This window comes from Bison bison, unplaced genomic scaffold (genome assembly GCF_000754665.1).
Source record: "Bison bison bison isolate TAMUID 2011002044 unplaced genomic scaffold, Bison_UMD1.0 scf7180017864471, whole genome shotgun sequence".
NCBI classification, from domain to species: Eukaryota; Metazoa; Chordata; class Mammalia; order Artiodactyla; family Bovidae; genus Bison; species Bison bison.
In genome coordinates this window covers 30,909,639-30,936,859 of record NW_011495032.1, presented here as the reverse complement: position 1 = coordinate 30,936,859, position 27,221 = coordinate 30,909,639, and the positions used below count along the sequence as shown (strand labels likewise).

The 27,221-nt window shown below is 38.1% G+C and overlaps 1 protein-coding gene across 1 annotated transcript in view; it reads right to left on the bottom strand.

Moving 5' to 3' along the window:
• Positions 1 to 27,221, bottom strand: part of PTH2R (parathyroid hormone 2 receptor) — an 84,054-nt gene that overhangs the window by 36,037 nt on the left and 20,796 nt on the right. The window contains exons 5-9 of the mRNA XM_010861089.1: positions 19,533 to 19,630; positions 18,447 to 18,636; positions 17,362 to 17,515; positions 12,705 to 12,765; positions 4,733 to 4,799 (exon numbers count right to left, since the gene is read on the bottom strand). Coding sequence (XP_010859391.1) covers positions 4,733 to 4,799; positions 12,705 to 12,765; positions 17,362 to 17,515; positions 18,447 to 18,636; positions 19,533 to 19,630 — 570 coding nt within the window. The remainder of the gene's footprint in view (positions 1 to 4,732; positions 4,800 to 12,704; positions 12,766 to 17,361; positions 17,516 to 18,446; positions 18,637 to 19,532; positions 19,631 to 27,221) is intronic.

The following is a 27,221-nucleotide window of genomic DNA, read 5'->3' as shown; positions in this document are numbered from 1 at the left end:
AGAGTTGACTCATTGGACAAGACTCTGATGCTGGGAGGGACTGGGGGCAGGAGGAGAAGGGGACGACAGAGGATGAGATGGCTGGATGGCATCACTGACTCGATGGACATGAGTCTGGGTGAACTCCGGGAGTTGGTGACGGACAGGGAGGCCTGGCGTGCTGCGATTCATGGGGTTGCAAAGAGTTGGACATGACTGAGCAACTGAACTGAACTGAACTGAACCTATAAATTCAAGATATGATGAGGACCAAACCTCTCTCCACCCCATATTACTGGCATCTTCAACAACAACTTGTAAATGCTCAAGAGCAAGTCTGCTCAGTTTGCAATCTGTATTTGTCGGTGGTTTTGTTTCCTTTCAGCTATTACAGACTCTCTCCTGGTTGACACCAGGGACAATGTAGGTCCTCATGTATTGGGAGGCGGTGCCCTGCTGGGTCAGAATTTATCACATCTGCCAACTTCACCTTGACCACTTCTAGATGGTGCTGCCCCACCTGTGGCTTCTCCTGCCCTGCAGGCCAAGCATCCTGTTCCTTCTAAGACTGCTCTGGGAGGCCAGGCGCCAAGACAATGCTCCAAGTCCTGCTGTTTATTAGAAAATATTCCTCTCATATTTTAATGCTATGTAGAAAATTTTTTAAATCGTCTTTGAGTCAACATCAAGATGCTGCAAGTGAATAATTAGTTATTAGAGACATTTATTTCAGAACGAAAATTACTACTTTCAAACATAATTGTACCACATATGAACAAAACACAGAAAACCACAGTGCTACAGTTTTAGAACTTTCATCCTTGGAAGAAAAGCTATGACAAACCTAGACAGCATATTAAAAAGCAGAGACATTACTTTGCCAACAAAGGTCTATCTAGTCAAACTATGGTTTTTTCAGTAGGCATGTACAAATGTGAAAGTTGGACCACAAAGAAGGCTGAGCACCAAAGAACTGATGCTTTTGAACTGTGGTGTTGGAGAAGACTCTTGAGTGTCCCTTGGAATGCAAGGAGATCAATCCAACCAATCCTAAAGGAAATCAGTCCTGAGTATTCTTTGGAAGAAGTGGTGCTGAAGCTGAAGCTCCACTTTAGCCACCTGATGTGAAGAGCTGACTTATTAGAAAAGACCCTGATTCTGGGAAAGATTGAAGGCAGAAGAAGGGGATGACAAAGGATGAGATGGTTGGATTACATCACCGACTCTATGGACAAGAGTTTGAGCAAACTCTGGGAGATGGTGAAGGACAGGGAAGCCTGGCATGCTGCAGTCCATGGGGTCACAAAGAGTTGGACACAACTGAGCAACTGAATAACGACAGTTTTAGATTTCATGAGTCCAAAATCAAGTGGTTTCTTCCAAACTTGTACTTAAGCCTGTAATTATCTCTAAAATTCAATTCTCTTGATATAACTTTAAGTCAGAAACTATAAATTCTCATTCATACTATGTGCAATGCAAGACTAAAAAACAAAATTTTATCCTGAATTTAACATATAAAAAACTATAAATGCAGCCATAAAAACAAAAAGACTGTTTCCCAATAATTTTGAGAATAATTTTGAGAAAAAAAATTTCACATGCTTTGGAAACGTAAGTGAAAAAAAACATGGTCCAAAAACGCAGGTTATAGTCTTGGTTTTGTCACATCGGCTGTGTGACCTTTATGTGTGTGGACTTTAGTTTCCTTTTTAAGAAAATAAAAAGATTGTGTGACATGAACTCAAAAGTTCTGCAATTATACTGGCTTTGTGCTCTTATTTCACTTCTTACTTCTTACTGTTTCTGCAGATTATTTACTTTGTACACAAGTTTTATTTTTTCAGCAAGTGTTTATGGAGTGGCCACTCCATTTCAGGCAGATTGCTGGACGTTAGAATATAGACATAGAGAAAAATATGGTTCTTATTCACACAAACCTTGCAGTTTAGTGGGCAAGAAAGGCATTCAACAAATAATCCAAAGCATTATACTAGATGATGATCTTGAAGAGGAAAAACCTCACCAGGCTCTGTGGGATATAATACTGCTGCTGCTAAATCGCTTCAGTCACATCCAACTCTGTGCAACCCTATGGACTGCAGCCTGCCAGGCTCCTCTGTCCACGGGATTCTCCAGGCAAGAGTACTGGAGTGGGTTGCCATGCCCTCCTCCAGAGGATCTTCCCGACCCAGGGATTGAACCCAGGTCTCCTACATTGTAGGCAGATTCTTTACCACTGAGCCACCAGGTAAGCCCTCGGGTTGTAACAGGTGAACTAATTTAGATGGAGAGCATCAGGGAGGCCACAATGGAGAGGTGACATTTAAAGTGAGGAGTAGGAGGCAGCACCTCCCAGCCTTCCGGGAGTATAGTGCAAAATGAAGAACAGTCCTGAGAAGGGCAGACATGAAAAAGTTCAAGGAACTGAAAGGGAAACGAGGCAAAGGCAGAGCACATAAAGGATTGTGGGCATCAATGACAGGGTCTTCTCTGAACTATCAAGAATGCTGGCTTTTATCATAAGTGTACGGAGCTCACTAGGTAGGGATGCTGGCCCTGATGTTCAAATCCGAGCTCCACCACTTACTAGCTGAGCGACCTTGGGTAGTTTCCTCATTTAGAGTTATTGGTAGGATTAGATCAATGTAAATCAATGTGATCAATGTAAATAAAGTGTATAAAACAGTGCCCAGTGGCGGTAAGCTCTTGGCTATGTATGTTGTTATTATTAGCATAATTTTTCAGGCTTCAGAAGAGCTCAGAGGAAGGAGCACTGAACTCCAGGAGCTGAGACCTGGGCTCTAGGAGCATCTCTTCCCATACAGGCTGTTTCTACCATAAAATGAGGAAACCTTAAAAGGAATTGAGATAACCCTGAATTGTAATAAAGAAACAAAAAGGTAGCTTCAGGTGAATAAAAAAAAAATCTGATTTTTGAAATTAAATGGATGTTTTAATATGGGAAAAAGATTTAAGAACTTTTTATTTGTATAATTTTAGTTCTGGAAGATGAAAATGACATCCCACTCAAGGCTCCTTCAGAATTTACTGACTGTACCATCATTTCTGGTTCCCTTTCACCAATGATGAATCTTCTAGAATCTCTGTGATCACCTAGGGGCTTCCCAGGTGGCGCTAGTGGTAAAGAATCCACCTGCCAATGCAGGAGACAGTGGCAGGAGACACAGGTTCCATCCCTGGTCAGGAAGATCCCTTAGAGAAGGGAACAGCAACCCACTCCAGCATTCTTGAAGAGGAAAAGTTAACATTTTACATAACCTCCTGCTCCTTCTGCCTCTGTAACTCAGCTTGCTCCTTGCAAAGTCTGGATCACGTAGGTCACATAGTCTCAGAAAGTGGGAACTTACAATACTAGGAACTGGAGCTTATCTCACTCACCCTTGTCCTACTGTTTGCAAATGCCCAGCCCCTGTAAACCTGCTTAATCATGCCTGTCCGTGTAAAGGTCAGGCATTCCCCTCCCCATCTTGACTGCTGTTCCCATGCTCGAAACCCCTTAGTTTGAATCAGCCTATTAACAGCTAGTGTTGCCCACTATAGTGTGTCCATAAAAACTCTGTAACCCCTTTGTTTGGGGCTCAGAGCTTAGAGTGTTAACTCTCCTTTGGGCCCAATGGCATAATAGACATGTGTTCTCCAACTCTCCTAGTGTAGTGCTTGGTTTCTTGATTATTGGTTTCTGCAACATTCTCACTTGTAAAATCCCTTGGACAGAGGAGCCTGGTGGGCTACAGTCCATGGGGTCACAGAGTCGAATACGACTGAACGACTTTTAACTTCCTCAGTCACAATCACCTGATTTAACTGTTTCACATTGCAATCTAGAAAACTCAGCATATAAACTTCTCATCCACATTGGTGATGTGAGTAAGGTGGCTTAGTGGGTAAAGAACCTGCCTGTCAATGCAAGAGATGTAAGAGATGCACGTTTAATCCCTGGGTTGGGAAGATCCCCTGAAGGAGGGCATGGCAACCCACTCCAGTATTCTTGCCTGGAGAATCCCCATGGACAGAGGAACCTGGCAGGCTACAGTTCATAGGGTCACGAAGAGTCGGACACAACTGAGCAACTGACACACACAAAATCTGTAAACAAACGACAAACCTTCAAATAAAAATCAACTGTAATATACACTTGAAATATTACAGGCAGATAAGGTCCCATGCAATATGACTGCCAACTCTACTCTTTTTCTTAGTACCTATTAGAGGCTACATATCAGTGTGGAATTCTCTTAACTCCTTTTGGAAAGTATGTCAAATAAAAGCTTTAGGCAATGCTTTATAATAAATCATACTCCCATATTTCCCTCTTGATAATTCCTGTTCTCTTGCTATTCCATCTTGACCTCTCCTCCTGACCTATTACCAGGTGATCAGAATATTGTAAAATAATGGCTGAAAAAAAGAAAGAGTTTAAGGACCTCCCAACTGCTTGAACCTGCAAAAGTTCATAGATATTTTGAAGTCCCAGAATTTTTCCTATGTGCTAGCAGATTAAAGGGAGGGTGTGTGCTTTCTTCATGGATCTCAGTGTCAGCCAGGAATAAGGATCCAGGAATAAGGAATAAGGATTCCCAACCCAGACTTTCTCAACAGCTACTATATAATGTGAGGTTTCCAAACTTTTATAAACAAAGTGACCAACAGATTTTCTCTGGATTTTAGCAGCAGTTTAATTATCATCTTGTTTTTCTTTTTTTAAAACTATACAGGCTTTTAAACTTACCCCGATAGCAGCTAATATTGGGGCTTGGTAAATCCACTTGATGTCTCCAGCACTAAGTTCCCAGCATCTGAGACATTAAAAAGAACTTCCATGAATAGACTGGCAAAGCAAATAAGAATTAAGTAGCATTTTAAGTTTTACCAAAAACTCCATACCCAGGATTTTGATTAAGAAACAAGTAGACCAAAAAAAAAAAAAGCTCCTAAAACTCTCAGTGGGGAAAAAAATGTAGTGAGTCCTGCTTTCTATACTATTAGCTACCCTTTGGGGATAAGTATTATAAATAGTGGTGTATTATTTTTATAATAAGAGTCAAGTGGCTATGTTTCCAGAGCCACAAAAAATTAGTCTTCTAAATGTGGTACCATTGATTCTTTACTTTTGATATCACTGGAATGAGCCATAACAGTTAAACAGAGTTTAACAGTTGATAGAGAAAGTCCTCCCATTTTCAGAATTTACTCCATTGGCTATAAGACACTGACATTAATACATTCTTATCCACAGACATGCAACATAAAACTAACAATAATGCAAATGATCCTTGTTAATAGGAATGTAGAAGAAAACTGAATACAAATGATTTTTATCCCTAGAAAGGAAAATGAGCTGTTTGGTGAAATGTAAGTGACTAGTGATCTGTGAATATTGACCAGTTTTTACATTTATTTGTAAAATCATTTCAGCGTTCACAGTACTAAATATAAACATGCGATTCTTTTATTTCTCCTTTGAACCAGTTAGCTCACTGGTTACTAAGCTAAGCTTATTGGTTAGCTAACTAATCAGTGAGTCAAAAAATCTCTGACAGGTAGTCATTTCATATTTGCATAACATCATGACTTTTAACTTCTTTTTTTAAGAGTTTTTTTAATAGTATTAATAAAAATGCATTAGTTGTTCAGTCATATCTGACTCTTTGCAACCCTATGGACTGTGTAGATCACCAGGTTCCTCTGTCCATGGAATTCTCCATGCAAGAATACTGGAGTGGGTTGGCATTCCCTTTTCCAAGGATCTTGGATCTTCCTGACACAGGAATTGAACCTGGATCTCCTGCATTGCAAGCAAATTCTTTACTGTCTGAGCCACCAGTATATAATTTACCTATTTGCTATACTTATTTTCTGCTTCCTGCTTGCTCCAACTAGAATTTAAGTTTAGATAGGCAGGGATTCCTGTTGTTTTTGTTTTCTGTTATAAGTGCCTAGATCATACACAGGATTTAGGTAGCCAATAAACATGTTTTGAATTAACTGAATTAAAAGTAAGTTGAACTTCACCCAATCTGGTTTGTGGTAAAGGTCTTACACTAGAATAAATGGAACAGAGTTAAGAAAAACTAGTTCCACTTGAAACTTTAACATAACACTTTAAACAGTTTTTTAAAATTAAAGATACATAAAGCCTTCAGTTTCTCTCTCCTTAGACCTAACATTGATTGTAGCATTAGTAAATAAAATCTTATGAAGAAATTTTAGTGATATAATGATAATTTTTTTATTCTAGATGATAAACTTATATTAAGAAGTTACTTTTAAATTAATTGGATTCATTCTGATATATGGCAAAACCAATAAAATATTGTAAAGTTAAAAAATAAAATATATAAAAAATAAAATAAAAATAATAAATTAATTAACAAATTATGGATAATAAAAGGCTATTTCAACTATTTCTTGAAAGTAAAACATTTTCAGCACACATATAATAACAAAAATTTTAATTTTTATGTAAGCAATACATTCTAAGTCCATTCTGAAGGATATCAGCCCTGGGATTTCTTTGGAAGGAATGATGCTAAAGCTGAAACTCCAATACTTTGGCCACCTCATGCGAAGAGTTGACTCATTGGAAAAGACTCTGATGCTGGGAGGGATTGGGGGCAGGAGGAAAAGGGGACGACAGAGGATGAGATGGTTGGATGGCATCACCGACTCGATGGATGTGAGTTTGTGTGAACTCTGGGAGTGATGATGGACAGGGAAGCCTGGCGTGCTGTGATTCATGGGGTCGCAAAGAGTCGGACATGACTGAGCGACTGAACTGAACTGAACTGAATATATTCTCATTTCAAAACTCAACCTATATAAAAAGACAGACATTGAGACATTTCAGCCCTCCCCATCTTCCTGTCTATATCCGACCTTGCCCTTCTGCTTACAGGTTAATACCTTTTATTACTTTATTGTGCATGCTTTCAGTATTTTGTTGTGCATAAACAAACACATACAGATACTATAATCTTATTTTCCCCATCTTACAAAAATGCAATGTACACTTTGTTCTGTAACTTGCCTTTTCCTTTTTATAGCATAACTTTAATTTCTTTCCATGTCAGTATTGAGAGAGCTCAGTAGCCCAGCATTTCATTGGAAGGAGGTACCATAGCTAAATCGACCAAACTCCTACACCAAAGTGTAATTCTGATCCAGCCACACTGAAATCAGCAAAATCAATGGGCTTGAAGACTGAGTCAGAATGGACATCAAACATACGTTACTTGTTTACACAAGTAACTTGCATACGTTACTTGTTTACACAGTGTTGAACACTGCCCAATATCATCTGCATGCACCTATATTCCACATTGTTCAGCCAGACAAGAAAAAGATAGTGTTACGGAATCATGCAAAACATCTATCACACCACCCTAAAAAGGCTTCCTACTGTAAGGAAAGTGGCACATGTTGTGAAAATATAAATTGAACACTGATTCACTAGCTATGAGACTCTTGGATTTCATAAATTCTCTTTTCAGCTTTGACATTTGGTAATACCTTTATAATCCTCTTTCTTTTTGCCACAATGACATTTCATTGTGGTGTCTCCTAACACACTGGAATTCAATCACACAATTTCAGTGAAGGAGAAAACAGAACAGGCTTTATCTTGAAAGCACAACTCCATCTTGGGCCTGACTGGACTTTGAGCTATATGCCGAGTATCTATGGGAACAATATACCAACTGGAAAACCAGAACCCCACCCGCCCGAGACGGAAGAGCCCCAGGGCTCAGACCTAGACTCTCATCTCCTAAAAGAATACCCTAATTATCTGTGTAACTGAATAGAATCATAAATTTTATTATGCTTATTGGGGTATGACCACAGGCCTATTGATAATTGTCCACCGTTAACTACCTAGGCCTAAGGCATATGAATCCCGGGTTATCTTTGACTGTATCTTTCTTTCCCTTTGTTCAGGGTATATAAGGTTTTCACAAGGACTGGTCAGGGTCCTTGGCCAAGAGGAGATTCTGCCTTGGGCCCGCCAGTGTAATAAATTGCACTGCACTATCTGCATTGTCCTTCTGAGAGAGTTTGTTTCCTGGAATGCGTGGCTACAACATCACCTCTACAAAATCCTCGTACCTGGAAGTTGGTCAAATCAGCTACTTCTAAAAACAAGAAAAACTTGACTTTGATCATTTTCAATGTCAAAGTTTTAAATTTGCCCTTTGATAAGAGGCAACCGAGGTTTCAGATTTTTTTTTAAAGGAAATGCTGTTGATTCTTGCTTATCATTAATTATTCAATGACCCAGCTCACACTGTGTTTGTCAACATGGCCAAGAAATTACTCTCTGTTCAGATTTTTTAAAATAAATTTTAACACCCTCGGAAATGCAGGAATAAATGTAAGTAAATATGTAACTCTGAATGGTAGAGCATAAAACACAGTTGTCTTGAATAGTAGAGCATAGACAGGAAAGTAGGTCTTTCAGCCAAGCTGGGAGCAGGAAATGTATTGTCTCCCAGAAGGACCCAGTATTGGAATACTGTATTATCTCCAACACTCACACTCTGATAAAAGAAGAGGAAGTGAAGTAACCTCAAAGCCATGCAGATTTCCCAGAAATGACAGAGTGTAACATTTCTTGGTCCTTTTTACTGCAAGCCTTAATGTTCCTACTGGCATCTCTTATCTCCTTTGAGTGAGCAGGGAGACAGTAATAAAGTATCTCATAAGGTGTTTTTGCTTTTGTAAGTTAAAAAGAAAGAGAAAATTATTCACTCTTTAAGTCATTTGTCCAATCTAAACTGCAGGAAATTTCCTAAAGGAAATCAACCCTGAATATTCATTGGAAGGATTGATGCTGAAACTGAACCTCCAATACTTTGGCCACCTAATTGATGTGAAGAGCTGACTCATTGGAAAAGACCCTGATGCTGGGAAAGATTGAAGGCAGGAGGAGAAGGGGACAACAAAGAACAAGATGGTTGGATGGCATCACCAACTCAATGGATATGAGTTTGAGCAAGCTCTGGGAGATGGTGAAAGACAGAGAAGCCTGGCATGCTGCAGTCGCAAGGTGCCGGACATGACTGAGTGACGGAACAACAAACTACAGGCCTCAGTTATCTTACCCTACGTTAGTCAACACTTCACTAGAACTTTAGAACTGGAAGAAACTTTTTGTATATTCAATAGTTTAAAGTACCGTCTAAAACTGGGTCTTATCTGCTTATTTCTAAATGTCCAAGATACAGAGAAAATAAGAGTTCTAGCTTTGAAAGTCCAGATCAGAAAAAGATAAATCTCAAGTGTAAGAGACATGAACCAGGACCCCACCTGGCCTTTGGAGATGCTCCCAGTCTGCTCTCTCTACCTGAACTTTGTGACATGACTCAATACGTAGGTCAGATGACACTCAAGAAACCCAAAAATCTTTTTATCTTAGACAAGCTGAATTTCATGAGAAATCAAATCAGGCAATTATGAAATTATGCCATGAATGTGGTAACACAGTTTTATTTTCTATGCAAAATAAATGTAAAATGACCTCTTAACCCAATTATCACACTCAGATCAGAGCACTACAGAATTCAAGATTTTAATCTAAGGTAAGGTAGGAATAAATATGCTATGCAGAGGAGTCATATGATCTAACTTATAGTTAATATTTTTACATTAATTCGTCTGTTTTAGAGCAATATTTAGCATCAGCTGTAGTTTTGCAAGTATCATGTACCTAATGGATTTTTTCTCAAAATAATAAACTCATAGTTCCTATTTGTTCAGCAAAATAATTATGATTATTAATAACTTAATACCTAGTTTATAATTTTTAAGAAAAAGCGCAAGATAACTAAGGAAACTACCTATTTAATTCAATATATAATGCACTATAAATATATTTGCTTTCTTTCCATGCTCAAGGCCTGGAAGAGCTACGGAATGGATGAATGAGTCGAAGTGCTCCAGGATATGTATAGGCAATCAGGTCTCATTCTATTCATCTCTCACAAGAGAGGATTGGACCAAACAATGCTTTTGGTTCTACCCTCTCTAAAATTCCAAATCTGAGTGATTTGGTTACATATCTCAGGGTAAAATTATTTAGCACCTCTTTACTGACTCAACCTCCCTCTCTCATTCATGAAATCAAATAGCAAGGCTGCAGGGTTTTTTTGAGATTTCCAATATTGCTGTGTAACTATAACAATAATGGTAACAATGTAGATAACATTAACCCTCATGTGTGTGTTAAGTCACTTCAGTCATGTCCAACTCTTTGTGGCCCCGTGGACTCTGCCAGGGTCTACCCTGCCAGGCTCTTCTGTCCATGCAATTTGCCAGGCAAGAATATTAGAGTAGACTAACATTTCCTTCTCCAGGGGATCTTTCCAACCCAGGGATCAAACCCCAGGTCTCCTGCATTTGGCAGGCTGGTTCTTTTCCACTAGCGCCACCTGGGAAGCCCTCGTTAACCCCCAAGTGTCAGCAAATCCAAATAGCAAAAAGAGATAAAGGTAAGTAAAAATGAAACCCTGCAGGATCCTTCTGTGTATAAGCCCCTCCACATTTCCACTTCTTATTTGGGAAAAAGCTTTAGCCTTGTGAAATGAAAATATCTCCTGCCATATCAATAAACAAGAAATGTCACAGCCTTCAGCAATTTCTGGCCTCCGAATGTGAATGAGGGTTCCCCAAACTGTGATCCAACAGATGCTGCCACTTCCCCCCTCTCCCTCGCCGAGGTAAATGCTGAGGAACTAGGGGAAGGAATGCAAGAAACAGCCATCTGCCACTCCTAAAGTTGAACAAGGAAATAGGATTTGGCACCAGAGAGCTGAGCTGCATATGAAAAGAATGAATTCAGTGAGCCCAGAGGCTTGCATCTTCCCATACATAGAATGCTAAATTCCTTAACTTAATATCTAATCTTTGATGTTCAGACTGCTTACTCCCTTTGTTGCAAGCTTGTATATAGCCTAACTCCCCCCTCCTGCCTCCTTGGAGCAGTTTTCTCAGAGCTACTGAGATACGGTCTCCCGGGCTCTGAGTCCAAAACATGTACACCAAACAAAATAATTCTACTTTCAGGTTGTGACTATATTTTTTAGTCGACAGTTTTCAAGGGCTTCCCCAAGTTTTGAAGAGCAGACTCAGTTACTAATTAGGAAAGTGAGAAAATGCAGAAACAAAGGAAAAGCAGTCAAGCAAGAAAAGTAGTAACAACATGAACGACAGAGTTCCATGACTCCTAGTTTCTCCTAAAGAAAGATAGATAATGATCTAATGCATAACTTTGCACTGTTCTGCAGAAATTAAGCACCAGCCCAGTGGATGTTGACTACATGCTGACTACAAGCATGTCGACCCCGGGCTGGTTAAAACCACAAGAGTGGTAATCAAGATTCCTAAAACATCACCGTTACCTAACCACTAACCAGTATCCATGACATCATCTTGCTGTGTGCTCATAAAACGTTTACTTTATGTACACGCAGAGAAGGCACCCTCTGGTTTCTCTTCTCACAAAGACACTAATCCTGTTATATCAGAATCCTACCCTCAGGACTTCATTTAACCTTAATTACCTTCTTAAGGGTACTATCTCCAAATACAGCCACATTGGGGGTTGGGGTTTCCCACATGTGAATTTGGGGGAGATACATTCAGTCCAAGCAATAAGTTTGACAGTGAAAGCAAAAAGCAGGGACTGAATACTTCTCTATGTTCTCCTTTCCTTTCTTTGACTCATCATCACTAAAAATAGAAATAATATGAAGCAATGAATGCTTCAGCATCCATGCGTCATGTAGCATCAAAAGAGAAACAGGCAACTGGGAGGCTAGTGATTCCCTAGGATGGATTCCACTTCTAATGTGCACTTGTTTATCATTTTAATATATTTATCTATGCTATGCAAGACAAGAAAACAAAGAGGTGGATTAAACCTATACTTGACATCACATATATGTAAGTAGTAAGTAGAACACGTGTGTGTTAAGCATAGGTACTAGATACTTAGGGCAACTGAGCGCTAAATATCCAGTTCACCAAATATATGAGACACAAAGTATCCCTTGATACACAGGAAGTCCTTGATATTCTTGATGTCTTAAGCACCAACAGGTGGAACTCATGGCCACATATCCTTTGCCCAAAGAACGCAAATAAAACCTAGGACTGCTGAGTAGCCTACGTGGCAAGTTAGAACCATGGCCACATAAACTTGCCCTTACATCTCTCTGAGACAGCAAGTGTGTGTCCCTGGCCCAGGGCACCTTCTGTCTGTGGGTTTCCTTGCTGCAACCTTATTTCTGGCCCTCGTAACAACATTATTATTTCTGGCCCTCGTAACTGATGAGTGGGGAATGCTGATGTGGTGGAGAGTAAGAGAAAGGAGATATGAATATTGCATATTCATATATTAGTTAGTACAGTCCTTTGACCTGTGTGCACGACATCCTAAGTATGTTAACTAACCCATCTCTTTCCCCCAGCTTCTTATGGTATGTTCAAATTCATTTCATAAACCATGGCGGTCAAGCATCCCAACTGGGTCTGTGAGTCCTTCTGTCTCATGACTCTGGAATGGATAGCTGGCTGGTAATATATGAGAGGCTACAGGGTAGTCCCCAAAGGGCAACGTCATCAAGAACAGCCGCAAGTGCGAACTCCAAGGAAGCCAGACTTGAGAAAATCTGAGGCTTTTGCTTTACCTCTTCCTTTTCACCCACCTCGCATCAGCCAGAGTTGCTCGTGCTACAGCCCAGACTGTCACAAAAGCCGCTGGGAACCCTGCAATCAGAAAAGGATTCAGAGACAATATTTGTTTCAGGATTAAGGTATCTTTTTCTTATATTCATCACATAAAAATATACTATTAAAAGGTGAGAGAAAAATTGGACATGAAAAATGTTACTATGTGAACAAGAAAATTCCACTTAATTTTCACCTTGTCCTTTTGAGAAGAGAGCTGGTACATTGATGTTATTTGTTCCCAAAAGTCTGAAGAAGAAGATTGGCCCTATTTTCATTTGAGGGGTATAAGGTTAAGCTATGTAAGGAGGGGACTGAAGTTCCTGAAGTCAAAGGCAGGCAGTGGTCGGTGCATATAACTTTACCTCTTGCCACTCCAACAGCCGTATGCTTTCCAAGAAGCGTGAAGCAACAAAGAGGGTCTCATGAGAAGTGACAGGAAGGCTATTGTTTTAAAAAATTCGAATTTTCTCATTCTAAAGGTGGAAGGCATAGAGAGGCTACACTGAAAGTTACAAAATTAGGATGTTTTGATCAGTTTATCCTCTTCCTTTTTGTTCATATTGGCTCCAGACAGAAGCATTTGCAGGTACTGAAAACTTACCAAAGAATGGTGCTATGTTAGCTTGATGATTTGAGCATGACATATTTGTCTTTCATAAATAATAATCACCTATGAGCTTGCAACATCAAATCTATTAATTACACTGACTTTCTATGAGTCTTTGCTTCCAGTAAAGATGGACTGTTCAGTTCATGCTATATTCAGTTAGACTCTGACATCATGAAAAAAACACAAACCATACTTTTATAGAACTCTGCAATAGAAGATCAAAGGATTTAATGGATATGTGGCCTTTTAGAAAGAAGTTTTAAAAAAAGGAAAGAGAGGCCACAGGAAGTACCATACAAAGAGAGAAAAAAATTTAACCCAGAACACTTTTAACACAATATTTTTTACCTTTTAAAAAACACATTTGTAATTTTTCAGATATCTTTTATAAGCAAAGGAACATAAAAATAGATGTAGATAAAAAATTTCAGAAAAATTAAAATAAGGTTATATCCTACGGTAGGGAATTTCTTTGGTTTTCTTAGTGATCTAGTTGAATTTAACCTCAGTCTGCCTGTGTGGCTATTTAATTTTATAACTCTATATTCCAGTTTTATTTATTGTTTTTATATAACTCCCTCTTTTAAAAAATCTGTTCAAATTCTATGTTTTAGGAAATTTTTGTCAAAATGAAAGTGAAAGTGTTAGTCCCTCAGTCACATCCTACTCTTTGGGACCCCATGGACTGTAGCCTGCCAGGCTTCTCTGTCCATGGAACTCTTCCAGGCAAGAATACTGGCATAAACTGCCATTCCCTTCTCCAGGGAATGTTTGTGACCAGGGATTGAACCCCCAATCTCCTGCACTGCAGGCAGATTCTTTACCATCTGAGCCACCAGGGAAGCTCAGTGTGCTGTGCTGTGCTTAGCTGTGTCTGACTCTTTGAGACCCCGTGGACTGTAGCTCACCAGGCTCCTCTGCCCATGGGGATTCTCCAGGCAAGAATACTAGAGTGGGTTGCCATGCCCTCCTCCAGAGGATCTTCCCAACCCAGGAATTGAACCAGGGTCTCCTGCATTGCAGGCAGATTCTTTACCAGCTGAGGTACTAGGGAAGCCCAAAAGTTAAGTGCTTTTATATGATAATACATACATTCTGGCATCTCATCTGACAGGTGAAAATTAAGAATGGCTGCTAATACAGAGGTAAATTACCACATTCAATAAGGATAAATAAGCAAGATTGAAGCCTTTTTTTCTATCTTGTACATTATAACTTTAGGCTCCCTAAAGGTAGGTAAATGGGCTTCCCTGGTGGCTCAGAGGTTAAAGCATCTGCCTGCAATGTGGGAGACCCAGGTTTGATCCCTGGGTCGGGAAGATCCCCTGGAGAAGGAAATGCCAACCCATTCCAGTATTCTTGCCTGGAGAGTCCCATGGATGGAGGAGCCTGGTAGACACAGTCCACAGGGTTGTAGAGTCTGACACAACTGAGCGACTTCACTTCACTCACTTGGTAGGTAAACACTCAGCACTTTATTACTCACACTGTAATGATGTGTGGAGCTGTATTTATTTACATTGATTTTGCTGGTTCTTAATAATAAATTGGCAAGGAAGGAAATTACCATCTAAAGAAGAACATATGCTGTATCTGCCTTTGTAAATTGAAGACTGATATTTAAAATGACTGTTTTTGTACATCTTTATCACAAAACAAGATGTACAGAGAAGCAAAAGCAAATTCTAATGATAACTATGTTTCTATTCTTTCAACCAATCATAGCCTTAATTTTTCCTATTCCTGACTCAGTTTTCTCATAAATAAGGTACCTTATTCTTGGCTCCAACTGCACATTTTAAAATTGCATTTAATTCTATATTTAAGAAAAGAAAAGAAAGAAAAGAAAGCAAAGTCACTCAGTTATGTCCGACTCTTTGCAACCCCATGGACTGTAGCCTACCAGGCTCCTCAGTCCATGGAATTTTCCAGACAAGAGTACTGGAGTGGGTTGCCATTTCCTTCTCCAGGGGATCTTCCTGACCCAGGGATCAAATCCAGGTCTCCCACATTGCAGGCAGACGCTTTACCATCTGAGCCACCAGAAGGGTCAGTCAAAAGTACAAACTTCCACTAATAAGCACAACAAAAGGTACAAACTTCCGGAAATAAGATAAATAAGTACTAGAGACGTAATATACAACATAGAAAAAGATTAGTTGTTACTGTTTTAAATTGTGGTTAATTAAGTGAGCATAATATTGCATGTAATATGATTTATAAAAGTGAGCTTTCACGTAAATCCTACTTGCTTTCATGCACGTTATTAAACCATTCAATGAAATGACGATTTCAAGTTGTGATGGTTATCTTCTATAGTTGTCACTCCTATGCCAAAATGTTTCTGGGGAAATTAACACAAGTTGTAAAGGAAGGTAAGAAACTAAGACCTGTATAGAAGCTCACTGGAATCCTAACTACTTTTTTTTTTCAATTTTTCATAGAAAGATTTGAAAACTAGTTTCCTGGGTTTCAGAGCTTCCCTGGTGGCTCAAATGGTAAAGAATCTGCCTGCGATGTAGGACAAGCTAGAGACTCGGGTTTAATCCCTGGGTCAGAAAGATTCTCTGGAGAAGGGAATGGCAACCCACTCCAGTATTCTTGAAAATCCCATTAGGAGAACAGCCTGGTGGGCTACAGTTCATGGGGTTGCAAAGAGCTGGACACAACTAGAGCCACTAACACTTCCTGGGTTTCAGTGAGACAAACCCCTGACTTTATGAAGCAACAGACTGAGTGATACAGCCCAAATAAGATTTGATAGAGGACTGAGCAGCTGACTATCAAACCAATTCGTAAATAAAGAAAAAACAAGTTTATTAATTACTAGTGTGATCAGTGTCATAGCAAGCCAAAAAATAAAATCAAACTCAAAGTCACTGTTGAATTTTCTATCAACTTTATAAACTTCTTTTGAGTTTATAATTGAGAGAATTACCAAAGTACCTCCCCAAAATATTAAATGTATCTTTTTTTATTTTAGTAACTGGTAGTCAAAGATAAGGGGACAGCTTAAAACCAAACTTTTTTCAGAAATAAAATTTTATTCACAACAATTAGAATTTCATAATAAATAAAGAGTAACAGTAAATTGACCCTTTGTCTTCTTCAAGGTTGTTAACTAACAGGAAATTCAATATCCCTTACTTTACATTTTTAAATGTTAAGACAATGTTAAGGCAAAACAGGCAAAAAAAACTTTCTTATTTTAGAGGGGAAAAAAAACCTTCAAAGTTAATCTTGAGCCACTTAGTTAATTTTTTCCCTTTGCTGACCACCTGTTCATTTACAAATTAAAATAACAATTGTTAATCTTGAGACTTCTTAATTTTAACCACATATGAGTTTTAATTTCTCTTAAACTATAACAAACAAACAACACTCTTTCTCCATATCACATTGAGTTAGTTCCTGGTTCAGTAATCCCTCTAGGACTGAAAAGGCATTTTGGAATGTGAGTTGAATCTTTTTTTTTTAATTACTTATGCCAAAAGTCATTCTAACTATTTCCTCCCAAAAGACATGGTAAGTCTACATAATTAGCTTGTAATTTGTAGTGTTAAATACAGCCAAGATGGTTCTATAAATTCCTTTCTGTCATTCTCATCATATGATCTAGAATTATAAATCAAAGATGCATCATTATGGATTAGAAATTTAAAAATCAAAATTTGTAGAATGGAATTACAGTTAAATCAAGACACTGGCATAAGACATGATGAGCACAGCAGTTCTAAATGTGTAAGGCAAGCAAGGTATTTCCCCCAAAGAATCCTCTCAAGAATCTGGTCTAAGAACAGTAACCCTAAGTTAAACGTGAAAAGTTTGTTACCACTGGGAGAATCATAGACTTGATTTTAACGATTTTCCTCAATAAATAATTAAAGAGAAAGGAAAGATAAAGATGGGGTGGGGAGAGATTATTCCAGGAAAAGAGCTGAAAGAATGCTGATGACAGGCATGACACAAAGCCCTGAAATCCATAATCCACTTGAAAAGGAAAGGAGACAGAAATGCCTTACCCCAGCCTATCAAGGTGAAGCCCCACAGGTACTTGGTGTCCGAAAAGAATGCCACAAAGATTAAACTATGCAGATAGAGACCTTCCACCAAAATCCAATAGTAGTTTGTAGCCAAGAAGTAAATAAACATCACAACAGCCATCTTGCACCCAATCTGTTACAAATAAACCAACACGGCACCATATTAGAACTCCTAATCATACTGTTTCCAACATTAGACCACTAAAAAGCAGTTCCTCCATTTCTTTTTTAGAATCTAAAGTCTCTTATACATGGGGAAGCCAAGACTTTTTAAAGAGGCCAGAACAATGTTATTTAAATGTAACATTTTTAAGACTGCTGGCTTGATTTTATTTTCAAAATAAGATTTTTTTTTTCCTTTAGAAGTAACAAGAAATCACCTTTCCTCAATTTATTCAAAAAAGAATACTTGATCATCAGAGAAAATTAGGAAGGTACAGAGAAGAATAAAGAAGAAATTTATCTATCATTCTACCATGAATTTATTTTATTCTGGACTTTGTTATACTCCAAAAAGTTAAATGGCTTACAACACTAAACATTTAATGTGCCTTATGAATCTATGGATTGGCTAGGTGATTCTACTGATCTGGAAGAAGCTCAGGTAATCTTGACTAGATTCACTCATAGAAGTCTACCTTCAACTGGCATACCATCACACCCACTTCATCCTTCATTTTAAACAAGTCACAAAGCCAATGCAGAATTATAATCAGCAGGGACGACAATGAATTACAGGGAAAAGGACAAAGATAACTATGGCATTAATTCATACCATCAAGAAATCAGTCTACTCTACCTAATTTCCAGATATACCACTTCAAGGTGATAATGCTTTCCATTAACTGAATGACTGGGTAATTCTACATACTTAATAACACTAGGATATCTAAGAGCAAAATCAAGTACTATGGAATCTTACACGGGAACAAGTCTTTGGGTCTTTAATAAAGGAACTAAATCCCCTGGGTTTTTAAATCCCAACCTTCTAGCTTTGCAGGTAGGTTTTGCTTTTACTTTTAGAAGTGGTGAGCCATGTAAGGGGTCATGAGGAAAACACTTACATATTGTGATTTGTCCACAGCAGGCACTTCTATGGAGCTTTGTAGGTCATCCTGCAGTATCAGGGACTGCAGCTCCTTTACTCCTATGTTAGCATGGACCACTCCGTCCTTGACAAAGATGCTTGCAGCTCTCAGCATGAAAGACACAAATAAATGCATGTGGATATAGTTCCTAGTACAATGCAGTCGTCTACGGAGAGAAAATATTTAGTATTTAGATTTGAATAAAATTAGAAATGGAGAAAGAAAATACATAAATGAGCTCAAACTACCCCCAAAAAGAATATAATAAACCTGAACAAAAAGAGCAACAATTGGAGTCAAAAACTAAAATATAATTTTTTGAGAATTAATTTCAAATATACCCTGATCAGCTACCATGTTTATCCAGATTATGCAGTGTTAAATATTATACTACAGTATAGTATTATAATATACCATTATATTATATGTGCGTACATGCTAAGTTGCTTCAGTCATGTTCAACTTTTATGTGATTCCATGGACTGTAGCCCACCAGGCTCTTCTGTACATAGGATTTCCCAGGCTAGAATACTAGAGTGGGTTGCCATTTCCTTCTCTAGGGGATCTTCCCAACCCAGAGATCAAACTCACATCTCCTGCAATGGCAGGCAGATTCTTTACCACTGACGCACCTGAGAAGCCCCTATTTCTTCCTGTATGGTATTGAATCATCTAGAGATTATTTAAGATGAATTTCTGTCCCATGCCACCAAAATCATTTGGAAAAGGTGAAATAAGCCTTCACATCATGAATGAAATTTTTTCTAACTCCTTTGACAATACTCTGCATCATTTAGCAAAAATAGACTGCAATGCAGACACACTGTTTTAATGGTTTAATACCGCATTGAGGCTTTAAGTCTTTAAACAAACAATGAAGAATAACCCTGAATTTTTCATCAAAAAAAACTTATCAAAGTCAAATAATATAACACAAGGTTGAATTCAGAAACGCGTGTTTAGGGAAAGTATCTGGAGGCACAGATTGTGAGAGGTCTGTGTCTTTGAAGAATAAGAAACAGACCTGCCCCTTCACGGAGGAAGGGATTGAGAATTACTCACCTGAAGTAACCAATGATGAGAATAGCCACGGCCAGGGATGCAAAGGAGACAGAGTATCCAATAGTGTACATGACATAGAGGCGTTCAAAGAACTCTTGCTGCAGGGCAAGAGATTTAATCAGAAAAGCATATTTGATGGAGGTAAATTAAGACCGTGCATTTAAAAGATAGGCAATGTGTTGGCACATTCATATAATATATAGATTATTTTTATGGCCTTCTTTTTACTCCCCAAATTCAAGTCAGGGTTAACATAAAATAATTGGCATTTCTTCTTGCTTTAACTCAATGTTTCAAGATTCACTTCATAGAGTTTTTGCAGTGTTCATTTTAACTAGTTGGAATTGTATGTCTAACGTGGTATTTGGAGTAAATAAAACACATTGAAGGATGATTTTAAAACTAGTCAAAAGGATATATCACTTTTGGAATATTATTTCTAGTTTTCTTTCGCTTTTCTACCAAGCTGTATTTTCTATGAAAGCAAACTGTGCAGATTTTAAATGAGCAGTTTGATGGGTTTTGACAAACTGAGTTCTTTGTGCCACTAGCTAGTCAAAAATCCACCCACCATCCACCCCCCAGGTTAACTACTCTTCCAATTTCTGTCATCACAAATTGGCTTTATCTATTCATGTACTTCATATATTTCTTGACTCTTCTCAGACTTCTTAGAATTATGTAGTGTACACTGTACACTCCTTTTTGTCAAGATACTGTTATGATATTCACTGATATTATTACATGAATCAACAGTTCATTCCTTTTTCTTCTTTTGTATTTCAAAATGACTATAGATTCAAAAGAAGTAGGAAAAGACAGTACGAAAGGTCCTCTGTACCCCTTCACCAGTATCCTCCAATGCTCGCATCTAATTACACTAAAATACCAAACTAGGAATTTGGCATTGGTACAATTCAGGTGTTTACAGTCTGTGTCATTTTATCTATCACACATGAAAAAATTTTTAAATGTCTCTGCAGTCGAGCTACAGAAATATTCCATCACAACAAAGATCTTCCTCCTGCTGTTCCTTTTACAGTCATACCTACCCTCTTCCTCTCCACCATCCTTATCACCCACCAAACATTAATCTGTTTTCTATCTCTGCAATTCTGTCGTTTCATAAATGGAGAAATGAAATCCTACAGAACATGAACTTTAAATCTGGCTTTTTTCACTCAGAGTAATAACCTCAAGATCCATTCAGGTTGTTACTCATACCAAGTTTGTACTTTTTTATTGCTGCACAGTTTGTGGCAAATGATTAGAATAATTAAGAGAGATAACTAAACTAGGGCTCTCCAGGTGGCGCGAGCTGTAGAGAACCTGCCTGCCAATGCAGGAGACATAAGAGACACAGGTTCACTCCTTGGGTCAGCAAGATCCCCTGGAGGAGGGCATGGCAACCCACTCCAGTATTCTCGCCTGGAGAATCCCATGGACAGAGGAGCCTGGAGGGCTACAGTCCATGGGGTCACAAAGAGTCGGACATGACTGAGTAACTTAGCACACTGCCTGGTATGTACATAACCACCATTATATTTGAAATGAGTTTCAGACTTTGTAGATAACATACAAAGTTGGGTCATGTTTCTTATAGACTCTTCTAATTTCTGTTAATTGGTATCTTAAGATATTTGTTTTTAATATAACACTGATATAATATTAAGGCTAAGTCCATTTTATATTTTTATTTTCTGTTATGTTTTTCATTTCTGTGTTTTAATTTTCTGGCCATCCCTGCATTACTTGAACAATTTGTAGAATTCCATTTTGATGTATATTTTTGGTGGTGGCTTTTGGTGGTGGCTCTAGGTATTACACTGTATAACTTAATGTGGAAGATTTGATCACTGAATTTTCAACTTTCTTCTTTTCTAATTAAGTATTGAGAGCTATAAATCTATCTCAACATCTGCTTCTGCTGTTTCCCACAGTCTTTGATATATATTGAGCTTTCTTTTTTTTTTACATTAGTTTTTTTTTTTAATTTAAATTTATTTATTTTAATTGGAGGCTAATTAGTTTACAATATTGTATTGGTTTCCATTTATCCAAACTTTTGTCATTGGTCACATAATTTTCAACTATTTATGAATTCTCTACATATTTTAGTTGATTTTCTATTGATTCTTTTGTGGTCAAAGAACATACATAAGCTGTGTGATTTTAATCTTGAGATTTATTGAAACTTGTTTTATACCCCAGCGTATGTTCTATCTTGATAACCTTTGGTGAGTACTTTAAAAGAATGTGAATTTTTCAATTATTGTGAATGAAGTAAAGTGAAGTGAAAGTCTCTCAGTCGTGTCTGACTCTTTGCAACCCCATGGACTGTAGCCCGCCAGGCTCCTCTGTCCATGGGATTCTTCAGGCAAGAATACCGGAGTGGATAGACATTCCCTTCTCAAGAGGATCTTCCGGACCCAGTCATCAAGTTCTGGGTCTCCTGCATTGCAAGCAGATTATTTATCACCGACTAAGCCATCAGAGAGAAGAAAATGGCAACCCACTTCAGTGTTCTTGCCTGGAGAATCCCAGGGACTGGGGAGCCTGGTGGGCTGCCATCTATGGGGTTGCACAGAGTCGGACACGACTGCAGTGACTTAGCAGCAGCAGCAGCAAGCCATCAGGGAAGACTCTGAAGCTCCTAAACACATATATATTTAGGATTATTTCCTCTTGGTAAATTGATTCTTTATAATTTTAAATATTGCTCTGTCTTGGTAATGCTCTTTTTCTTGATGTCTACATTTCTCAAAGACAGCATACAGTTGAGCAATACTTTTATTATCCATTCTAACAATCTCTGCCTTTTAAGAGAAATGTTTAGTTCACTGACCTCAAATACGATCATTGCTGTGACTGGGTTTAGATCTAACATATAGGTATTTGCATTCTATACGTCTATCTTTTCTCTGAGCTTCTGTACCTATTTCCTTACCTTTTATTGGGGGTTGGGGAATGGGGAACTCAATCAGGTATTTATTAGTATTTCACTTGTGTTATCTTTTAGCAGTTACTATAGAGACTTGGTTACGCATCTTGAACTTATCAGACCTACATTTAATAATATTGAACTATTTCACCATATAAATAGATATTTGCAATTATGTACCTAATTTTGCTCCCTTAGCCTTTGTCACATCTAGATTTTGTTCTACATAATTTATAAACCCTAATGAGAGGTTATTATGTTTGCTTTAAGCAGTCAGCAGACTTTTAAATGAATTAAATTATAGATATAAAGATGGATATAAACATAGCAATAAATAAGGATAGGTATATAGTTCTGCTTATTATTTTAGTCTGTCATTTTTATCCACACATGTATCTGTTCTGGTACTCCTTATTCTTTCCTGTCAATCTTTGCTTCCATCTGATATATTTCTCTCCCATCTAGAGAATTTTTTTGAGCATTTCTTATACAGAAGTCTGATAAAGATGAATTTGCTCAGATTTGTTTCTGTCCGAAAAATATCATTATTTTCCCTTTATCTTAATGCATATTACCACTTTTAGATGTCATTCCATTGTATTCAGGCCTCTGTTGTTTAGCTAAACGACAAGCATCCTTTTAGTTTTTGTTCTCCTGAACATCACGTGCGCTTTTCCTCTCACTGCTTCTAAGGTTTTCTTCTTACCTTGATTTACAGCATTTTAACTATGATGTGTCGAAGTACGGTTTTCTTTTTATTTAAGCTGCCTAGGGTTTCCTGAATGCCTGGGACCTGTGATTGATTTATTTCACCCACTTTATAAAATTACTGGCCATTGCCTTCTGAAATATTTATTTTGTCCTATTTCTTCCCCCTCTTCTTACCCCTAATTTCATGTATCATAGGCAATTACATATTATCTCACAGTCTCAGATGGTTTTGTTTATTAAATTTATTTTTTCTCTTAATGTGTCACTTGGAAAATTTTTGTAGCCTTCAAGTTCACTAATCTTTTTCATTCTGTGTCCAGTATTCTATTGAGCATATCAAACAAATTCTTCATTTTGAATTGAATATTTCAATTCTAGAATTTCCGTTTTTTTTTTAAGTTTTCATTTCTCTGTCAGTTTCCCCATCTATTTATGTACTTTTTTCACTAAATCAGCTAACATATTTATGAGTCATTACCTGGAAATTACAACATCTGGATCATCTATTTTTTCTGCTTTGTTTTTACTCTAGATTTGGGGTCCCTACTCTGTAATTTTTATTACATTATGGGCACTGTAAGTAACAGAAGAGTTGGGACTGAAGCATATAATATTGAGGCAGGAGGCAGATGGGCGCCCCCCTCCCACCAGGGTAAAGCAAATTGGAGATTCATTTTCTATTGACCAAAACTCTAAGATAAGAATAGCGGGACAATTAAGGGAGGAGGCTGGACCCTGCACAGACCACATAGTTCTCATTTCCAGAAGTTGGGAGATCTCCTGGACCACATATGTGCAGAAAGGGCCACTTGGAGGCCAAAGGGGAGTCATGTCAAGGGATGTTCCACCCAGACGCCTCTTTAGTAGGATCCATCTTGGCTAAGAGATGCATGTGCACACATGGGAGGATTCTGAGATATACCAAATATGGACTGTGAACCAGGCAAATCACAATGATTGACCAAAGGAAACCTGAAAGAAATATGAAACTGATATGCCCCATATTAGTGATTTAAACTGCCATGAAGGTGCAACTCAGTGACTTTCCCTGCGTGTCTATTCCACATGTACTGTACTCTTCTTCTCCTAGTAAATACTTTACTTGCTTCACTACTTTCCATCTTTGTGGAAACTCTTTTCCCCAAAGCCAAAGGGCCAGGGCCCTTGTCACTGACCACTGGTCTAAGTGACTAGGATCTGGTGCCTTCACCGCTGCAATCCAGCCCACGTCTGGCTGGAAATCCAAGTCCAGCCCCAAGCCATTGCAGACAGAGGCCACCTGAGATCAGTATTAATAGGCTGAAAAGGGTAGTCATCTTCTTCTATCAGGCTTCTTGGGTAATGAGGATGGATTACTTTGTTTTAATCTGGGGTTGGGTTTGTTGTAGTTTTTCTCAGTTTGTTGTTCTTTCCATGATTCTGTTTATCTTGGTTTTAGGTTTTGAGAGCAGAATCCCAAATTTTCCTTCAGTAGATGAGAAGGCAATGGCATCCCACTCCAGTACTCTTGCCTGGAAAATCCCATGGACGGAGGAGCCTGGTGGGCTGCAGTCCATGGGGTCGCTAAGAGTCGGACACGACTGAGCAACTTCACTTTCACTTTTCACTTCCATGCATTTGGAGAAGGAAATGGCAACCCACTCCAGTGTTCTTGCCTGGAGAATCCCAGGGAAGGGGGAGCCTGGTGGGCTGCTGTCTATAGGGTCGCACAGAGTCGGACACGACTGAAGCAATTTAGCAGCAGTAGATGATGGGATCCTAGCACCAGCAGCCTCTAGCGGCCATTATTTGCGGTTTTGTCCATCTGAAGGTTTTCTAAGCTGCAGAGAAACTCTTTATCTGCTTTCTGAACCATCCATCAGCTATATAAAATTCATATAGCCTTTAGACACAAGAATATATGATAATTTCTACAGTATGCTGCTGTTTTAAATATAATACTCTAAAGAATTTAACAACCTCATGGCCTCTCATAAGCATTCCCTACCTTTTTTGTCTTTTAATTTCACTTTGCTGTGAATTTCACTTTGCTCTCTAGCCTGCCCTGGGCTTTCTGCATCTCAGCACATGTTTGTCCATTATGCTGCTCTGCTCCAGTTCTCGGCTAGCCACTGTCTCATTTTAGATGAAGACCTCTTGTGTCTAGAAAAGATCTTTTTCAGCTCTATTTTATCAGGCTTTTCACTCACTGAGATTTGTCATCTTGGGGGTTTCTCTCAGCTTTCCTGCCCTCCCTCAGCAGTCATGCTGTAAGTGAGGGCCCCAGATACCCCAAGAGAAATCTCTCAGCTCCTCTGTTCTGTCCCATGCCTTCAGCTAACAGCTACCTCTCACCCAGTGAGGGTCCTACATACATCTTGGGAGGTTTCTCTGCGTCCACCTACACTGTCCCCAGCCTTTAACTCACTGCCTCCAGAAACTCAGTGAAGGCTCATGGGTAAGAACTGGCTGATGGGTAATAGCTCACCCTGACTGGGCTTCATTTCTTGGAATTCTAAGCCTTTATTCTAGTCCTCGTCTGATGAAAGTTCTTTTAAAAATGGTTCTTTTCTTTTTATCCCCTTCTATAGCCTGGTTGCTCCTCTTCTGGTGCAGAAACAGGGATAAATACAGCCACAGGTTTCTTCTGTCATAAGAAGAGGCTTTCCTCTTTCTGCAATTAGCTTCATTTAGATTTCTTGGCATCTTCAGCTCACTGACAGGCTTTTACAAATTATTAATGTTGCATCTTACTCAGCTTATTCTTAATGCTGCAACTTCTCACATGCTGACTGGAAGCAGAAGACTGTCTCTTACTGCCTTTTTAAAACATTTATGACATATTTTCTCTTAATAAAATGTTAAACTTCTGTAGAAAATATTTGGATAATGTGTAAAATTAAAAAAGAGAGAGAGAAGGGGAAAAACTCCATAATTCCCACACAAGCAAAAAGAAACACTGCATTTCATATATTTCTTTTCATTCTATTTCTGTTTATCATTTCCCATTGTTTTGAATATTTGCATTCCCAATTTATATACAACTTTATTATCTGATTTTCTTCCAAGTAATTGAATAACAAAGGGATTTCCCAAGACCACAAACTCTTTACACAAAATATATATTTCAGCTGACTTAGCCAATTCTTCACTGGAAATTTAAATTCTTCAAAATATTCACTATAATAATTAATGGTTCAATGAACACTATTCCATTCAGTTCCCCCCAACTCCAAATCTTTATGCTTGAATCTCAGAAACAAAATTATAAGATCAAAGGATAAGACCCTCTTGAAGTCTATTAATATATATTGTTGAATTTTTGTCCAAAAATTCATATAGCCTTTAGACAGAAGGATATATAATAATTTCTACAGTATGCTGATGCTTTAAATATAATACCCTAAAGAATTTAACAACTTCATGGCCCCTCATAAGCAATCCCTGCCTATTTGTCCTTTAATTTTTGAAATCGTTTTCTGGACAAGATTATTGGAGTGGGGTTGCCATTTTCTCCTCCAGGGGAACTTCCTGACCTAGGAATCAAACCTACATCACCATGTCTCCCACATTACAGGCAGATTCTTTACCACTGATCCACTGAGGAAGCCATTCTCCCTTTTTTTATTAAAAGTAATTCTCTCATTTGTCAAGTCAATGATATGAAAATTATTTAAAGAACAAAACAATAGATATTTTAAAAATCTTTGTCTTATTTTCCCTATAAAAATGTGGCATGTATTCTAAATTCACTGTTTTTACTTTTATCTTTTGTTTCTTATACAAAAATTCTGATTACAACCATAATAATTAATATCTCATAAGTAATATCACTTTGCCCTACAGCATATCAAAACTTTAGGACATATCCAGTTTTCTTATTAAAAGATTTTTTACATTTCTTAAGTTTTCTCAGATTATTACTTAAGGGTTGTAAACAACAGAAAACACTCTATTTTTAATTAAGGAGATAAAATTACTATGGCTAACAAAATTAGTCAAATTTTTCAGTTAAATTTTAAATCATGTTCATATAAAATAGTATATATTTTGGATAT